Consider the following 18,264-nt stretch of genomic DNA (forward strand, 5'->3'; position numbering starts at 1 on the left):
AGTATAATTGGGCTGATACTCCCCAGAGCATTGCAGATGGCCATGCATGCTTAGGAGGCAGGAGGTATCCCAAAAGTGTTGGATTTACCCTGAGTATCCAGAGATCAGCCACAGTGAGTCTGATACTCCCTATTTGCATTGCTCAATTAAATAACTCATAGTTTATTATATTAAAAGGTACGAGACCACATTGAAGTAGCTGAAAACAGTGTGCAAGAAATGTGGAAGACTTAATCCTAACCTGGATATCAGATTACTGGAAATTACCAGAAGAAAAAAAAAAATGAAAATGCGAAATGTACTGCCATGTCCTGTGGGTAAAGGTCAGCGAATCTGTCTGCCCATAAACAACCAGCAGCTGTCTCTGCTCTACACAGGTTAAGACAATTTCATATTAAAAGTCTTAGCTTTATATAAATTGAGAGAGTTCTGTCAAAGTAAGAAGCAGATGAAAGAAGATTATAAAGCAATGTCTTTAGTGCTGGATTGACACTTTCATCTGCAGGTGCTTTCAGATGTCCTCTGGGACCTGGTTCCCAAACTCGGTTCAGATTTCTTCCTTCACAGTCTGGCACCTTCATAGTGAACTTCAAGGTAGCATTTGGAGCTTGGAGCTCTTGTTTTTACTCTCAGGTACTGAGTATATGGTCAGAGATTGTGTAATGCTGTCCTCCTATATTAATCTTTTGTGTTTTCCTTCTGTTGCACTTGCTTTCTCCACTGGCTGCATAGTGTACTTACATTTTTCAGTAACGTTTTCTATTCATTGTTGGGAATATCTCTAGGGAGGGTTGTGTGTGCATGTCTGAGAGGTGACACTGTTGCAGACCATGAAAAAAAAAATCCCCCAGTAAAGGCAAAGCAGCACCGTAGCAGCTTTCCTCGGCAGAGCCCTCCTGCTACGACTCCTGCACCATCCTCTGACTCAGCTCTGGGGCAGGATGTGCCTGGTTCCTCTCTGAAGGTCGCTGAAGAGATCCATTTTAACTTCTGAAGTGAAACTGTCTGGGAGGTCCCATGTGGCCATTTGTCATGACTCAGATGGCAAACAGCAGTTCCTTCAGCCCTAGTGATGCAGGCCATTACAATTTTGCATCCATCCCCTAATTACTAAATGTTCCATCCCCTAATTACTAAATATTTTTGCTTTACAAGGGCCTTCCAGAGCCCATTGAAGAAACTGAGATTTTTTAAGCCCTGGTCAAGTGTCAAGCCAGGTATTAAAAGGCAGTAGAGAGATGCCATGAGAGCATCCCACCAATTACCAGGAGGGTTCACGTGCCATTTGGGGTTCATCTGCCAAAACATGAATGCAAGACTTTATTAACAACAACATAATGAAGATTAGGACGGAGGTGTTCACTGCTGAGAACACACCCTGAAGCAGAGTGTTTACTGGAGTCATACAGACGTACTTGGGAATTTCATGTTTTAAACTTGAGAATAAAAAGCAAAATATTGAGAGCTGTGAAAAGTGAGGGAACAAAGTACTTCACTTCTATTAGCAGAACCACCTCCTTTTCTTAGCTTTAAGTGGGAGAAGAGGAAGTAACTAATATCTCTAATCACCCAAGGAAGCACATGCATCAGAAACAAAAACCACAGGAGCTAGGGAAGTTCTCCACCTTTTTTTAGCTCTCCTGAAAGCAAATGCAATTACTTGGGCATGCTGAGTCATCTTTGTTGTGTGGTATACCTTTGTTTTATTCTCCAAAGGCTCTGAATCCAAATTACATCAAGCTGTACACTTATTCTCTCTAGCCATGCCTCAGGAGCAAGCCTATGCCAGGACTGGATATGAGGCAGTTACGTCAGGGCTTGCCTCCCAACGTCATTTTTTCTCAACCTGCAGGCAAAGGGACCTGCTAAGGATTGTTATAAAACAAGAAAATAAGTGCAGACACAGATCTACTGGCATCAAAGAGCCTGAGTCTGTTCTTCTGCCTTGGAATGAACCCCAGGTAAGGAAAGAGAAACATTCAGCTCCCAGTCTGGATGTCAGTCCCTGAGAAGGGTGATGGAAAAAGCTGCCAAGGAATTCTTTCTAGAGTTACCAGGCAGCTCAGGTTCTTTCTGCCCAAGTAACTTCTCCAAATACAATGTGGGCAGAAATTTCCTGGGGAAGATTTCTAGCTATCCATCACCAGGTGAGAATGTGGTCCATCTAGCTCAATAGCTGTTCCTTGCAGGACTCTTCCTGATGGCTGAGTGGTCTCACTCTGGGAGAAGTCAGAGAGAACCGTCCGGCATCTGAGTCAGACAGGACAGGACAGGCAGGTTCCAGCGCACCAGTAGGGAGAAATATTCAGTGTTTGCTCGAGACAGGAGCCTCTTCTCTTTGTAAAGCAGACACAGAGTTGAAGCTTGTGCTAACAATGTCCTGTCTCTTTGGTTTTCTACTTTATCAGTAAAAATTGTATGTAATGCATGACTGAAGCAAAACATGTGTTTGTTTTAATTTGCCTGCTAAGCCCTTGACATACTCTTGGATTTGATTTCCCAATGAAAAATGCATGTGTGACTCACAGTAATCGCTTATCTTGGGTATTGACAGAAGCCATCCAGCCCAGCACTCCTGTTGTCATCCCCAGTTCCCATACAGTTGCTGTAACTAAAAATTCCAACATGGATAATTTAAGAAACAGGCATAAACTCACCCATTAAGGAAAGCTATGTGTCTTTTAGCAGAAACTGATGGTAATACACAAATGTGAGTCTAGGGACTGGATCTAGCTTCCCATTTTTGTCCTTGTCTCCAAAATGACCTTCATCTAAGTAAGGTATACTGCTAGGAAAATGAGTTGTTGAAGGAGCAAACCATTGCAACATAAGCAGATCTTGTAAAAGAAATCTGCTAATACCATATATTCTTCCATGTTAGCAACTGTCTTCCATTTGCTAGAACATTTTCTCTGGAATTACTGTGGTTTTTCAGTTCTACTTTTCATGTGGAAAGTTTCTTGACCAAATTTTCTAGACTTAAACCATGGCAGTGGTGATGCCTGCACTGGGTTTGGCACACTTGGATGTCAGATGGGTATTTGGAAATCTGGCTGTTTGTCTTGGGGAACCCAGCACTTGCCTGCACTTCCAGAATGTTTTGCCAGGGAAGTTAGTTACTTTAGTTACTTTTTTTTTTTTTTTTTTCCTTTCCCTAATGCATGGGTGACATTTGTAGAGGGGCTATTCCTTGGGGAAAACACATAAAAGAGCAGAGAGGGTGTATGGAAGTTTCTTGTGAGGGCTTTGTTCCAAGCCCGTGGCATTCAGGTTTGCTTTCTCTGATTTTGCTTTGCTGCTCTTTAGGAAACACTTCTGCTCTGGCTGCTCTTGTTATATGAGTTCTGAATCAGTTGTGCAGCTTGTAAACTGGCACATCTTATGCTTTTGGATATACTGGACAGCATGCCGGGAACATTAGTTGAGGCATCCAGAATGCTGGTTTATGATTTACCACTGCCACATGAGGAATGCTTATCCTGAATCCATTATCCTGAATTCACCCCTGACAGCACAAGAGGCAGACAACAAACACAGCTGCAAGACATTTCTTGAGAAATGGCTGCAAGAATGCAGAAATACGCTGTCTCCTCGTACAGGAATTACATCTAAAATGCCTCTCTTCCTGTTCCCAGTGACTTGCAAGACAGATTCTTCTGAAGCACATTTTCTCAAGTCTTCATCTGTAGCCTCTTTCTCAATGTGAATCTCTATTTACTTGGGAAAACTTCTAGAGCTCATTTCTTCTTTGCAGCTCCAAAGTGACTCTGGACAAATTGAATCGCTCTTCTCCCAAACCTACTTGCTGAAATGCTTCATTTCCTTACCCCAGAAAGTATTTGCTTCTAATTTATTCATGAGGTAGTCCTGCCTGGGCTTCTAACCACTGATCTCCTCTTATGCACTAGCAGTGATTGGATTTTGCTGCCATGGCAACTTTGATGCATCGAGGGTGTATTTTGGCGTTTTTTTCTTTCTCTCCCTCTCCCCCCCTTTTTTTTTTTTTTTTTTTTTTTAAGTGCACTCTTCTCAATAGAGGAACACCGGAGTAGCTGAAAGATCACAGTTTTCGCCTCGTGCTTGTCGCAGCGATGTGAGAATTAACCGTCCCCAGCCAGAGGGCAGCTGCTGCTAATGACAAGAGCGCTCTCTGCTGTTCTGAGCACACGGACACGTTTCAAGCATCTGCCTAGCTGAGGCGGTTGATTTCCTCCTGCATAAAAATGCAATTTTTTTGGCTGTGCAGCATCTTGATTTCCGATTTTTTATTTTTTATTTTTTTTAGCACTGATCGCTGACTCTCCATTCGTTCAAACGCAGCAGAACAAGGCATGAATGCCAGATGTACAGCTTTGCCTGCTAAGTAAGATGGATGCATATGGAATCTCAGCCCCCTCTCTTCATCTTCCCTTTCATTTCCCCCCCCAAGCACATGAACGGTGACCAGCTTAAACCATTTCAGTCTCAACCTCCTCAATAACCTGGCACTTTTTGTCTTTGACGCTTTAGTAGAGCACTGCAGTAGTTGCCACAGGTGGCAAATTACATACTGCACTGGCCCTTCTCTCTGCATGAGACAGAGCCTTCATGTTGCTGCACTATTTATATTTATAGTGATCTGTTTTAGTACTTGACATCACTTTTCTTCAGTTTTGCATTTAGATTTCATTGGTAGTTCTCCAGCAAAAAGCCTTCCTCATTTAATTTATTCAACTGGACCCATTTAACAAGTTCTGTTCTAATACTGTTTTACTCAGTTTCTTTCCCCTTCTCATAATTCATTAAAATCCTACTTCTTTTTCCTGCTTAAATGTGTACATCCTTGTTTCTGCAAAAGGGCACCAAAATCATAATGAACTTAAAATAAGCCACATTATCAGAAACATATTTGGGACTGGAAAAAGACTGTTGGGTGACATTCTCGAGATGTGGCCACAGAAAGCTGATTGCTCAATATAAGAAACAGGGAAATTCATGTGCACGTTTGTACAGGTTAAATATTTATATGGGTGATAAATGTTTTTTGTAAATGATTAGAAACAATTAGTCCCTCATGTGCTGGAAGAGCAACTTTCTTACTCCATTTAAGCAGTAAGAACACAATCCAACCAAGTTAGCCATTGTATGTTTAAAAAAGTTACTAAAATAGCTTGGAAGAGAAAAATGTCAAGTCAATGATTCGTAGAATCACAGAATATCCCAGTTTGGAAGGAACCCACAAGGATCACCAAGCCCAGCTCCTGGCTGCACACAGGACCACCCAAAAATCAGTCCATGCATCTGAGAGCCTTGTCCAAATGCTTCTTGAGCTCCAGCAGCTCAGTGCTGTGATCACTGCTGTGGGCAGCCCGTCCCAGTGCCCGACCACCCTCTGTGTGCAGACCCTTTCCCTAACCCCCAGCCTGACCCTCCCCTGTCCCAGCTCCATGCTGTTCCCTCGGGTCCTGTCGCTGTCCCCAGAGAGCAGAGCTCAGCGCCTGCCCCTCCGCTCCCCTCGTGAGGGAGCTGTAGACCATGATTCCTATGTATTCTTAAAACCTTGGACAGAAGTAAATCACAGAACAGATGCTTAAAAAAACGACCATCATTACTGGGACAAATCGGCATGGTATTTAATTGTCACAGGCATTTGAGCTTCCCCTCCTTCTGTGACAAGCACACAACATTGCTAATGCCAGTGCTTTCTCCATGATTATCCAGCCTCACTGTAGCTGTTTCATGTGACTATACTGGCAATGCTCTGGACCACACTGGCACAAACTCTAAAAAGGTAAAAATACCAACACTCTTCTATCATGGAAATGAATACATGGTACAATACATAGCTAAACAATGCCATTTTATATGTCATGTACTGAAATATACATACAGGGCTGGCTGATACAGTCAGACTTCTGCAAAACCTGTCCCCTTTTGCAGCACCACATACCTTAGGAGCACATAAAATAGCACTTAACCCTTGTGTTGAGGCATCTTAACCTCTCTCATAATGTTCTGACTTGCATTGTCAGCAATACAGCTCAGCTTCCTGTCCTAATAGCAAACCGTTAACTTGCACAACCAGCAAATTACTGATAAATCTGAACATATGCCTGCAGTTAAATCTGTGACAAAGGTATCTCGTATTCTAGAGAGCTTCCTAATCATATGCATACAATTGATGTAAACATGACACAGTATGCAGAAGAGGAAAGAAAAAAGGCTTATGTAAGGAGCAATGTTTATGACTCATGTAGAAACAAGACTTTTAATCTCCTTTTTAATGATGAAGTAACCTTCTGCTGTAAATGATTTATTTTATCTTTGTCAGCTGCTCCATTCTGCAAACTTAACATTTTCAAATGTAGGAAACTTCAAAAATTAATAGCTATTTCTTGATACCTTCTATGTGTCTTTGGATTTTAGGACATCAATTTGAAATAGGATTGATGTAGAATGTATTTGAATATAATTAAGCTATGCTGAGTCTCTAAATTTAAACTATCCTTCAATTAATTAATCACTGGCTTCAGAATATTAATAGACATGGATTTGCAAAACAGTTTAAGAAAACAATTGTATTAATTAGATGACCATTTCTAATGCTGGTATGTTAAGGCAACATTAAGTGGGAAAGTATGCACTGTGTAGGACAAAAATCCCCTGCTGCCAATCTGATAGCTATGAAAAATGATGCACACTACCGTTAGGAACTTTACACTTGCCAAGTATTATTAGGGTAGTATGAACATATATGTACAATTGCAATTTTCATAAATCCAAATGAGAAAATGGTACAAAATGGGTACAAAATTAACAGATACTTACAGAATTAAGCCTGATTTTTATTTGGTTGAGAACCTTTGTGGTAACACTATACTACAGATGACAATCCTTGGATTTCTTCCCCATCCCCAAAAGATTTGTTACCTGTTTCATTTGAAAAGGTCTGAGAAATACCACACTGAATAAAAAATAATGAAAAACTCTTGAGAAGATTTACAAAATAATCTATCAGAAGAAATTTGATTTGTAGCCTTTCTGGCTAGAAAATTCTTCAGCTTACAGCCTTCAGAGAAAAGAAAGAAAAAGAATGGAAGTTTTGTCTCCCTAAGCACACAATGTACTTAAAAGTCAAAACTCTCTGTACATTTTAAAATGTTGTTTTTCCATTCTTAGTTTTTCCAGAGCCAGTAGTTACCTAGTGAAAACAGCCCACTAAAATGGGCAGGAAAAACAGGAAGAAACCGAAATTAACTCTTCACCACACAGCGCAAAAATCATGGTCACAGCTTCGTATTTAATGTGGAATCACTTTAAGTATACAATATTTCGAAAGATCCAGAAACTGGTTAAGAGATAAAAGCCAGCAGAACAAAAATACAGGAAAACCAAAATAACATCTTTGACCTTTTTAATCCTAAAGTTAGGGTCCCATGCCTGAATAGACAAGTTTTAGCTTTATGAGGAAAGAAACTTTGGTATGGAGTTGAACTAGCCACACGAATAGCACCTGTAGCTTTCAAAATAAATAGTAATGGCTAACTAGACACTATGGCAGCAAGATATCCCCCTCTTAAAAAAAAAAGAAAAAAGACTAAGCACAAGCACACACTTGGAAGTTACGCCTCAAGGCTGGACAACAGAAACTAGTGTAATCTTTTTTATTTTTTTACAGGAATTTTAAAGCACACACTAATTATTGTATTTCTGATATTGAAATTATTTAAGAAATCTTACTTACAATGAGAATGTTTTCTCTTTATTTGCTTACCACTAATACTCACTCCTTTTAAAATTGCACTCTGATACTTGAACACTGTATTAACATTTTTCTTTAAGACCACTTCTATTTTCTAAAATATTTTATTTGCATTCCATAGACCCATGCTGTTAGCAGTGGGTGTTGCAAGACAAAAGTATCCCCCTACTCCAAAACTTATTTTATTTAAAAAGGTCAAAGATAAAATCAACCACAAACTGGAACAAAAGGTTTTTTTTTAATAAACTATCAGAAATAACAAATGATAGTTGTGATGCCTGACACTCTCATACAGCCAGTGATTAGATACCGGAATGTTAGTCTATGTTATCTGTGTGTTTTATGGGTTTGCAACAAAGCGTAATACACATTGAACAGAGTAATTGAAACTCCAGTTTCCAGTGTATAATGAATTTAAGTCATTTAATAAATTTTAGTTTTTATTCGAGTATTCCACTGTAGTGCTGTGACAACAAATCACACCTGTGTACCAGAGCATACATCAACAGTATGATGTAACTTTACTTACACCACTGCTATATTTAGCTTTTTGAAAGAGACATAAGCATACACTATGGCCACATCAAATAATTTTCTGGGTTTTTTCTTTGATAACCTTCACTTAGTAATACTTCACTTTTAAAATTTGAATATCGAAAAAAAATCACAGAAGTTTTATACAGGAATAGCTATAAGGAATAACCTCACAGGCACTGATATGACAAACATTTATTTGTTAAGGGCTGAGAGGCATTAATATCATATTGACAAAGTTGTTTGAAAAGAATGACAAACTTTGTCCAAATGGGAAATGCCCGCTTCTGCTTATACGTTGAGAAAAGAAATTCAGAAAGTTATTTTTTGGCCTTGCTATGTCACAAAGTCAATCATAAGAAGAACTACGCATTTAATCTAAAATTATAGTTTTAAAAGCCCTTCTATTAAAAACAAAAACGTCATGCAAAACTTTGATCAATTATGCAGCTGCTTTAAAACTGTTGCAAGACCATACTGTATATATTAGCTTTTATACTGCTAATGCACAACTAACGGCAAACTTGATTAGATTAACACAAATTTGTCTTAATTACACCGTTATATCACACTAAGAAGACAAATGCCACAAGATTGGCAAAAACATTTAATTCTGAGCACTCAAATGGCAGGATAATTGTGTTGTAACCCCTTCACATTTAGGAAAAAAAAAAACATAATCCTGCAGTCTCACTTTACAAAAAAAAGAAAAGTTCTGTGAAATATTAATTGGGAAGGGAACAGTTTATACTATCTAACACAAAGTAACTTATACAACTAGTGTCAAGGGCAAACAAAAAAACTTCTAAATAAAATGTCAAAATACACACAGCAACAGAAGCACAAAGGCTGCATTAAATACAGTCAAGGTAAGACAACACACTTCTTAATTAAAAAAAAGGACAAAAAAAGAAGAAAAGTTACTAAAGTTAGCAACACATTTAAAGAAAATGCAATGAAAGTAAAAACCTCAAACTATTTTTTTTTTCCAAGGACAGAGTTTCCATTTGTAGTCTTTCCATCCATAATTTGTCTGATACGGCACATCCATTACCATGTTCAGAATCTCAAAGAAGAGCTAGGTTGTTCTCTTCCAAATCTAATCCCCAAGTTAGTTTTGGATGTTTTAAACAGACATTATTATGAATGAAGTAAAAGCAAGGCAACAAATGGACTTTTTATCACCTTCAATCCTAGAATAAAATGACAAACTTTTTTTAAAAGTTATCATAATCTTTTTTGTCTTTTTTTCCCTCTGCTTCAAATCCATCAACCCCATCACTGTCCCTTCTCCTTTTACGATTGTTATGGATGTTGAAGCGTTGATTCATCTGTGGTAATGGATCCATTCCTAAAACTTTGTGTATCTGACGGAATGCAAGGAGTCTCAATGCAAACTATGAAAAGGAAATAAAGAAGACATTTCAGTTAGAAGCAAATGTCAGTTTTGAGTACTTTGTCAAACAATGAAGAAACTGTGTAAGATAATATCATCCTTAGCTCTCACTATCCATCCTTTTCCTTCCCACAATGTCAACAAAGTAATTAATATATGCGTGTCACATTTGTTGCTTCTGTATAAAATCCAACATCTCAACTTCAACATAGTCAGTGAGCTATTCAGCTGTGTGACTGGTCATTACTATAAATGGATAAATATTAAAATTTAAACAAATTTATTTATACAATCTTAAGTTCCAACATAATTTTAAATCTAATAGAATACTGCTGTAGACAGAGCATCCTTATGGTCATATACAGGAAGGAGTGCTTCAAACTTGTCACAGCTATTTTAGTGCAAAACACAATACTGCTCTGCATCCTATCCTGTGACATTTTCATTGCTTAGCTTCAGGATCATCATCTAAAAAACTGGACTATGTTCTTATAAGAAAGGAAAATTCATGTACACATAGCCTCATTCAAAAACAAACAACAAATGCCTTCAATTTTAGTAATGTTACACATACTCTCCCTTACCTGTGCACTTGAAGTAATATCTTCTCGTTGCTGATCTGTCATTACAGCAAGTGTATCAACAGGGTCTCTTTCACAAGGATCCAGAAGGCCAGGACCACCTAGAATGGTTAGGCTTGTTAGTAGCACATCTCTACCTTATTGTGACCACGACTACTTATTTTATATTACTTCAGCATTAAGTACATTGATCGAATTCAACTTGCCTTTAAGGATGATTCCTGAAGATATACACTCAAAAACTCTTCTAAGTGCATCCCCAGGACTCTGTGGTCCGGTAGCACTGCTGATTGCTTTTTCTACAAGCAACTCCATAGCCTGTAACAATAAGAAAACCGGCTAATGAAGAAGACTGATCGAAACAGAAAAAAGCTGCTACTCTTGTTCTATACGGAATTTTTCATAAAATGGCTTGCTTTGGAAGGATCATTTAGCTGCTACCACCCTGCCATGGGCAGGGTGCCCACTAGATTAGGTTGCTCAGGGCCTTGTCCAACCTCACCTTGAACACTTCCAGGGATGGGGCATCCACAACCTCTCTGGGCAACCTGTTCCAGTGCTTCACCTCCCTCTAGTGAAGAATTTCCTCCAGACCTCTAATTTAATCTCCCATCTTTTAATTTAAAACCATTCTCTTTGTTCTGTCATTATCTAACTGAGCAGAAAGTCACTATCGTTTTTGTAAGCACCTGAAAAGCTGCAATAAGGTCACACTGGAGCCTTCTCTTCTTTAGGTTGAACAACCCCAGCTTTCTCAACCTTTCTTCACAGGAGAGGTGCTCCAGCTCTCTGAGAACCTTCTTGGCCCTCCTCTGGACCCACTCTAACAGCCCCACATCCTTCTTGAGCTGGGGGCCCCAGCTCAGGATGCAGCACTCCAGGTGGGGCCTCACCAGGGCAGAGCAGAGGGGCACATTACCCTCCCTCCACCTGCTGCCCACCCCTCTGTTGCTGCAGCCCAGGACACAGTTGGCCTTCTGGGCTGCAGGCACACACTGCTGGCTCCTGTCGAGCTTTTTGTCCACCAGAGCCCCCAAGTCCTTCTATGCAGGGCTGCTCTCAGTGGGTTCTTCTCCCAGTCTGTGTTCTTGTCTGGGATTGCCCTGACCCAGGTGCAGCACCTTGCACCTGAACTTGTGGAACCTCATTAGGTTCACTCAACAACTTTTGATGTAGAAATTTTGAAGAACATTACACATCACAAAACAATTTCAGTTAAAATAGAAAAAAAATGCATAGAATGAATAGAAGAAAGCTGGGGCAAGATTAACATTGACTACCAATGTGGACATGCCTCTTCTCATCAGAGATTACCCAAAAGTCTTTTAGAAATTTATAAGATAACATACTGTATGACAGGTAGCCAATTTGTCCAACAACTTTTTTAGAACGCTTGAAAAATGATGGGTTATCTAAACCTGGCAGCCAGAGGAATAAACAGCACACAGTGTATCTAATGACAGTAACAGACTATGACAAAAAATATTTTTTTTCCTATAAGAACACAAAAACTCAAATCATCAAAAATGTAAGTGTCTTTTGAAGTTTAATCTAAATCGCTACTACTTCCTTGGTTTAACAAAACTGAAGTTCACAGCAATTTTTTTCTGGACATAAGCTAATACTAACTCAGATGTTAAACAATTTAAAAAAAAATCTTATTGATCAACAGATTTTCAAAAATTTACACATCAGAAATTGTTTAAATGATTGTTTTAAAAGGTGTATTTTAAATTCTCTCTTTTTTTTTTTTCCCCTCTGTGATTATTTCCATTGCTTCTTTTTATTATAGGCCTATTTTATGTATTTTTTTCATAAAACTGTTAAAAAGATTTGCAATGGCAAGGAATAGCTTTCCTTAGCTTTTTCAGCACTGAACAGATGTTTCAATACCACTTCATTTGCAAGTCTCATTTTCAAACAATGTCTTTTTTTCCCTTCCTCTGAGTTTACACTTTTTCAAACGCTGCCTTTTATTTTCACTTTGTAAGAGTAAATGCACATTCTGACACGTGCAACTAATTACAGTCAGTGTTGATTACAATTCTTCATTAAGGGTGCTCATTCCTTTCCATTTTAGCTCTGTTTAACTAATAAATTTCAATTCCTGTGCGAGGCATTTCCATAGTTCCACTGGATCACTGAGGACCAAGCTTTGGAGTACTATCCACAGTAACTTAGCTGTTTTCAGATATGAAGCAAAACACATCAGTAAATTTAAAAAACAAAACAAGTTTTTGCATTTATTCACTTGTTTTGCAACCAAAAACCTGAGGACAATGCCCTAGTGTTCATGTACATGTAAGGTCCTGGATTTCAAGTCTGGAAAATCACAGAATCATCTAGGTTGGAAGAGACCTCCAAGACCATCCAGTCCAACCTCTGACCTAACACTAACCAGTCCTCCACTAAACCATACCACTAAGCTCTACATCTAAACATCTTTTACAGACCTCCAGGGTTGGTGACTCAAACCACTTCCCTGGGCAGCCCATTCCAATGCCTCACAACCCTTTCCATAAAGAAGTTCTTCCTAATATCCAACCTAAACCTCCTCTGGCCCAACTTTAGCCCATTCCCTCTCATACTGTCACCAGGCATGTGGGAGAACAGACCAACCCCCACCTCGCTACAACCTCCTTTAAGGTACCTGTAAGTCCTGAGTAGTCATTCCTTCTAACATGCAGGAAGTTGACAAAATTCTTCCAATTTAGTTTTTATTTTTAGGTAAATAAGGATGGTGCTATGAATGTCTGTGTTTAAGCTTCCTAAGACTTTCTATTATTAGAAGCACTTAGGTTCTTTTTGAAAAGCTCCTTGACTTGTAACAGGCTTCTAGCATACAGGTCAGAACAAGTTCTGTATTCAGAAAAATACGTATGTTTCTTCAATCTGTGAAATTCAATCTGTGACCAGCATAAATTACAGGTATTTAAAATCACAATTTTTCATTCTGTAACTGCCTTGTCAGTAAGACTTTGCTAGTAGGCCAGAACAATTACTGACTACACAGACTTCAGTGCTAGTTCACATCACTGACATTTTGACAATGCATATCAGCATTGTCAAAAATCAATTCAGAAAACCAGGGAACACTCTTGTAGAGAATTAAGATGCAGCTAGACTTCACACACACTTCTCTTTCCTTTTAGATGTGCCTTAGAACAGACGAAGTGACAAAGAAGAAACAACATTCCTTGTTCTTCACCTTCATGTGTGTTGCAACAGCTGTAAGGGTGCTTTCCTGCAGGCACACCAGATTTTATTCTTTGGCAACTCAGCATCACAGTGATAATTAAGAGGACAGTTACATAATTTTCTAGCTTTTGTATGCTGTATTTATACAGTGTACCTTTCAGACATGTAGCACAGAAACTGGCACGATATCTATATATTACTATTCACACTTAAAAAAAATATGTAACTTTTTCTATATTTTTCCAGAAAAAAATCATCACTGTCAGAATTTAATAGAATTGTCTCAAAGTCTAACACATTTCTCATTCAAAGAGTATCAACCACTGAAACTGTCTTGACAATGTTAGTGATCTTCTTGTCAAAACTGAAAAGTTTAGACTGGGAAGCAGAACAATGCAACACAATTTGGTTTGTTAAACAAAACAGTCAGTTTATCTACACACATTTCTGAAATTTTCTTTCAGACTAATTTTGGCTGGTCCACAGACTGGAGAGCAAATTACACTCCTGTAGGGCATCTTTTAAAATAACCAATGCAAAAGCAATGCTACAAGAATGCTCAGCTGCAGGAATTATCAGAAGTAAATGGTTTCAACCTACAGATCTTTTTCGAAGTGATAATGATTAAAGACGCTAATTTTGACACATCCACTGACTAGTACTGTGGTATTTCGTCTTGGAGAATGGTCACATTAACAATCACAGGAATTACTGTGATTTGTTCTGTAAAGTGACCTTTCTGTTATCACAAAGGTACCTGGGCATAGCTGACATCACTTCAAACCAGTTTCAGTAAAACCCAAGGAATTTCTAACCACCAGTAGGTGGTAAAACAAAACAAAACAAAGACTTATTTATATAAAGTTAAAATAAACAAACAACACCTGAAATCTAGAAAAAGGATGCTAAACACAAAGAATTCCAAAGAACAAGAGAATTCCTTTGGAAAAATTCCAGCTCCAAATGACTAAACTTCAGAAAATTATGTTTTTAGAGGCACCCTCTATATTCCCTGTAAATACAAGCACAAAAAACATACTACTTCTACACTTAACTGCAGTTAACACTTTCCAGTGCCCTACTTGCAGCACCATGTGCATTGAAAAGACTCATTCAGGAACAGTATTACTCACCCAGCTTGGAAAATCAGACCAAGTTGGAACACGCTGACAGAGGTCACGAAGAATACGTATGATAATCACACAGGACTGCAGACCATTAGCTCTAGCCTTGAGAGCGATACAAAATCAAATTAATCAATGCCAGCACCTACAGCAAATAGGCCTTGTTGAAAGACTAAAACACCACTGTTCAATGGAAGCTCAGATACAAGATTGAAACAAATCATTCTACAAGTTTATTCCATGAGCTGCCATTTACAGCAGTATTTTATACAGGGTTAGTAATTTAAGCTTGTAAAAGTCAAAGTGCACAGGTTATACAAGAATAACATTTCTTGATCCCCTGTACACTTTGACCTATGTTCACTTGTAACAATAAATACAGTATCTTTCTATATTAGAAATAAAAAGGATAAAGTAAATGCCTAAGAAGTAGGTATAGAGACTGAAAGGTCAAGGGAATCTGTTTGGTTTCTTTATTGTGCCTTTGCCAGAATGCAAAGTCACTAAACCAAACAGTTGCTTCTCACCTTTCATTCCCTACACTTAATGCACTTAAAAAAAATAGGAAAAAAAGTCTTAAATCTAAACACAAAGCTTTAAACACATATTCCATTATTTAAAGCAAAGTTACTCTGCAGCCTTATGGAATATATAACAAATATACAACATATGATCACCCCAAGCAAGTCAAACTTTCAACATCGCCTTCTCAATGACCAGAAAAAAAAATCATGTCAAATGAGCAATAACTGCATAAAGCAGTTCCTCCATACTCAACTTTCTACATTTAAATTTAGGGACCAGAAAAATAGTAAGTATTATTAGCATGAACAACGCTGAGTGTTTTCACACAATTAAACATTTATATCGCAACTGAACTAATCTCTCATAAGGCTACAAGAAGAAAGTAAAATGATGTTCCGAACCTGGAACCACTTAGCGTGGCGTAGAGCAGCCAGAGCGTCAAGGCATTTTTGCCTGTCCAAGACGTCCGCTGGGTCTTTCACCATACCCGAGGTTACATCTAAAATGGATTGAATTGGCAAAATGCAGTGAGGAATGGGTGTTTGACCAGGTGAGCAAGACACTTCCTTAAAGTAGCTTCAATGTCACACATGCCATTTGAAGTTTAAACCCTTGAACAACACGTGTAAATGTTCCATAAAAGGTATTCAATTAGGATTAGGGCAACCCAGCATGAAGATCAAGAGCATAATAAACTTCATTTAGCTCTCAGGTTATTTTCAAATGCATTGCAGATTACGCAATGCTTAGCACTTCTTTATTTAAGCTATCACTGGAAAAATACGTATCCCCTAAAATTAAATACTGAAGGAAGGATGGTTGGACACAGTGCGCCAGCACAGAGAACACAAGACAGACAGAACACAAAAATCCACTTTAACCAAGTAGTAACATTTAATCTCAGTTTCTTGTATGTTTTAACTGTCATCTGTTATTTGGGACCTAGTCCTCAAAAGACATATAACATCTCAGAAGCACTAGACGTTTAGTAGTGATGTTATTTTTATTACATCTTAACCTTGGTATGAAATGATTTTTGCTTTAAAAGCTAATTGAAGGAATCTGAAATGCTCTTCAATATTACAGAGTTCCACTACCTTCTAGTACCTAACCTCTCTTACTCAAATTCCTCAACCCATAATACATATGCTCCAATATAACTTCAGATGTAAAGAAAGATATGAAAGGGGACTGCTTTAATTAAGATTCAGCAGGAAAAAAGAAAAGCTAGGAATAGTTTAAAAAACAAAAGCACAATGTCTAAACGAAAATGTAGATCTTGTGTATTAAATATTCAGAAAAGGACTTAATTAAGTTACCAAGCTGACTGCTTTGTTACCTAAATAGAGTAGACCAGAAGGCCATTCTGGAATTGGTTTAATCAACAACAGGAACCACACTGAACAGTCTGAAATGGTATATTCAGGTTGCTTAAAATTATAAGCATATGATACATTTAATGTTTTTATTTTATTATTTATGAAAATGGTTATTGTGACCTGTAACAACAACAAAAAAGGTAGCATGACTGGTAATATACCAGGTAAGAGGAAACAAAAAGCCCTCTCTCAATGGCACTCGTTTCACAGGAACTGACTGTGTAAAACTATATGGTTTACTGCAGCAAGGTATAACCTTCGGTAAGTCAGAGAATTGAATTAGTAAAACAGAAAGAGGGAGACTTACGAAACAGGCCAACATGGAGAAAATTCTAGGTATGCTGCAGAGACAGCCCTGAAGCTGCCACATACTTATAGACAAATATATAATGAACAGTAGGATACTCTACTACGCAGAGCAAAAAAAAAAAAAACTGTAAATGAGCATGGTGCTCTAAGTTTCCAATAACTGAATTTCAACTAAGGTACTACACTGAGATTTAGGCATTTTTATATGATATTCTTATTGCTCTGCATAGGGTTAAAATGAGGACTAAGAACCAAGTTGAGAAAAACAAGGTTATCTTCTCTCACAGATAATCAACTTATGGACCATATGTTGAAGTGGAAATAAGAAACTAACAAAGCCTTTACAGAGCAAATGAAGACATTTAAAGTGTTTCATTTAAAACAAAATCAAAAAAGTCCAAAAAAAAAAAAAAAAAAAAAGGAAGAAAACCCAAAGAAACCATAAGAGAGGGGAGCTAAAAGCGACAGAGAAGGGCCGGGTGAAGTTGTCACTGCTCTCACTGTTGAAGATAGTAGGGAAAAACCTCTGAGTTGTCCCATAGGATTGTCTGAGTGCTCCTCAGAGAAGGCAATGATCCCAATACTCCATCCAGAATTTTTTTCTTCTTGCATCCCTCCAGGGGTCACTGTGCCTGCTGCTTCCCTGAAGTGCCTGTATAGGAATGCGCGGAAACATGGGAAATAAACAGGATGAGCGCGAGATCTGTGTTCAGTCGCAGGGCCACGATCTCGTTGCAATCACAGAGACCTGGTGGGACAGCTTGAATGAGTAGAATCCTGTCATGGAGGGCTACGGCCTTGTTACGAAAGACAGGCTGGGGAAGTGAAGGGGTGTGAGGGAGCAATTAGAGTGTACCCAGCTCCAGCTGGGGGAGGGTGAAGGACAAGTGGAGAGCTTGTTGGTGAGAATTAAGGTGTGGGCTGGTATGGGGGATACTGTTGTGGGGGTGTACTACAGGTCACCAGATCAGGAGGAGGAGGTTGATGAGGCCTTCTACAAGCAGCTGGTAGTAGCCTCATGATCATGGGCGTTGGTTCTCCTGGGGGACTTCAATTTTTGAGACATCTGTTGGGTAAACAACTTGGCCAGGCATGAACAGTCCAAACAGTTCCTACAATGCGTTGAAGACGATTTTCTGACGCAGGTGGTGGAGAAGCCAATGAAGCACGGGTTGCTCCTGGGCCTTGTCCTTACCAACAGGGATGGGCTTGCTAGGGATGTGAAGGTCGGGGGCAACTTGGGATGAAGCGACCATGAGATGGTGGAGTTCCAGATGGAACTTGGTGGAAGAAGTAAGGCAAAAAGCAGGTTTGCAACCCTGGACTTTCGGAGAGCCAACTTTGACCGCTTCTGGGACTTGCTTGGGAGTATCTCATGGGCTAGGTTGCTAGAAGGCAAGGGTGCTTGTGAGAGCTGAGCAACATTTAAACAGCACTTCTTCCAAGCTCAGGATTGATGCATCCCCAAGAGTAGGAA

General features: G+C 38.8%; 1 protein-coding gene across 3 annotated transcripts in view; it reads right to left on the reverse strand.

Annotated features, from left to right (window-relative positions):
- Positions 1-7,259: 7,259 nt before the first annotated feature.
- ZFR (zinc finger RNA binding protein) overlaps positions 7,260-18,264 on the reverse strand; it is a 47,725-nt gene continuing 36,720 nt past the window's right edge. For 2 of the 3 annotated variants that reach the window (XM_084305404.1, XM_084305403.1), the window contains exons 16-20: positions 15,501-15,598; positions 14,584-14,679; positions 10,459-10,570; positions 10,256-10,353; positions 7,260-9,672 (exon numbers count right to left, since the gene is read on the reverse strand). In XM_084305404.1, coding sequence (XP_084161530.1) covers positions 9,493-9,672; positions 10,256-10,353; positions 10,459-10,570; positions 14,584-14,679; positions 15,501-15,598 — 584 coding nt within the window. In that variant the 3' untranslated portion in view covers positions 7,260-9,492. Of the gene's footprint in view, positions 9,673-10,255; positions 10,354-10,458; positions 10,571-14,583; positions 14,680-15,500; positions 15,599-18,264 lie in introns of those variants that run through there. The other variant, XM_084305405.1, reaches the window with a different exon arrangement.

This window comes from Netta rufina (genome assembly GCF_964035555.1).
Source record: "Netta rufina genome assembly, chromosome: Z".
NCBI lineage: Eukaryota > Metazoa > Chordata > Aves > Anseriformes > Anatidae > Netta > Netta rufina.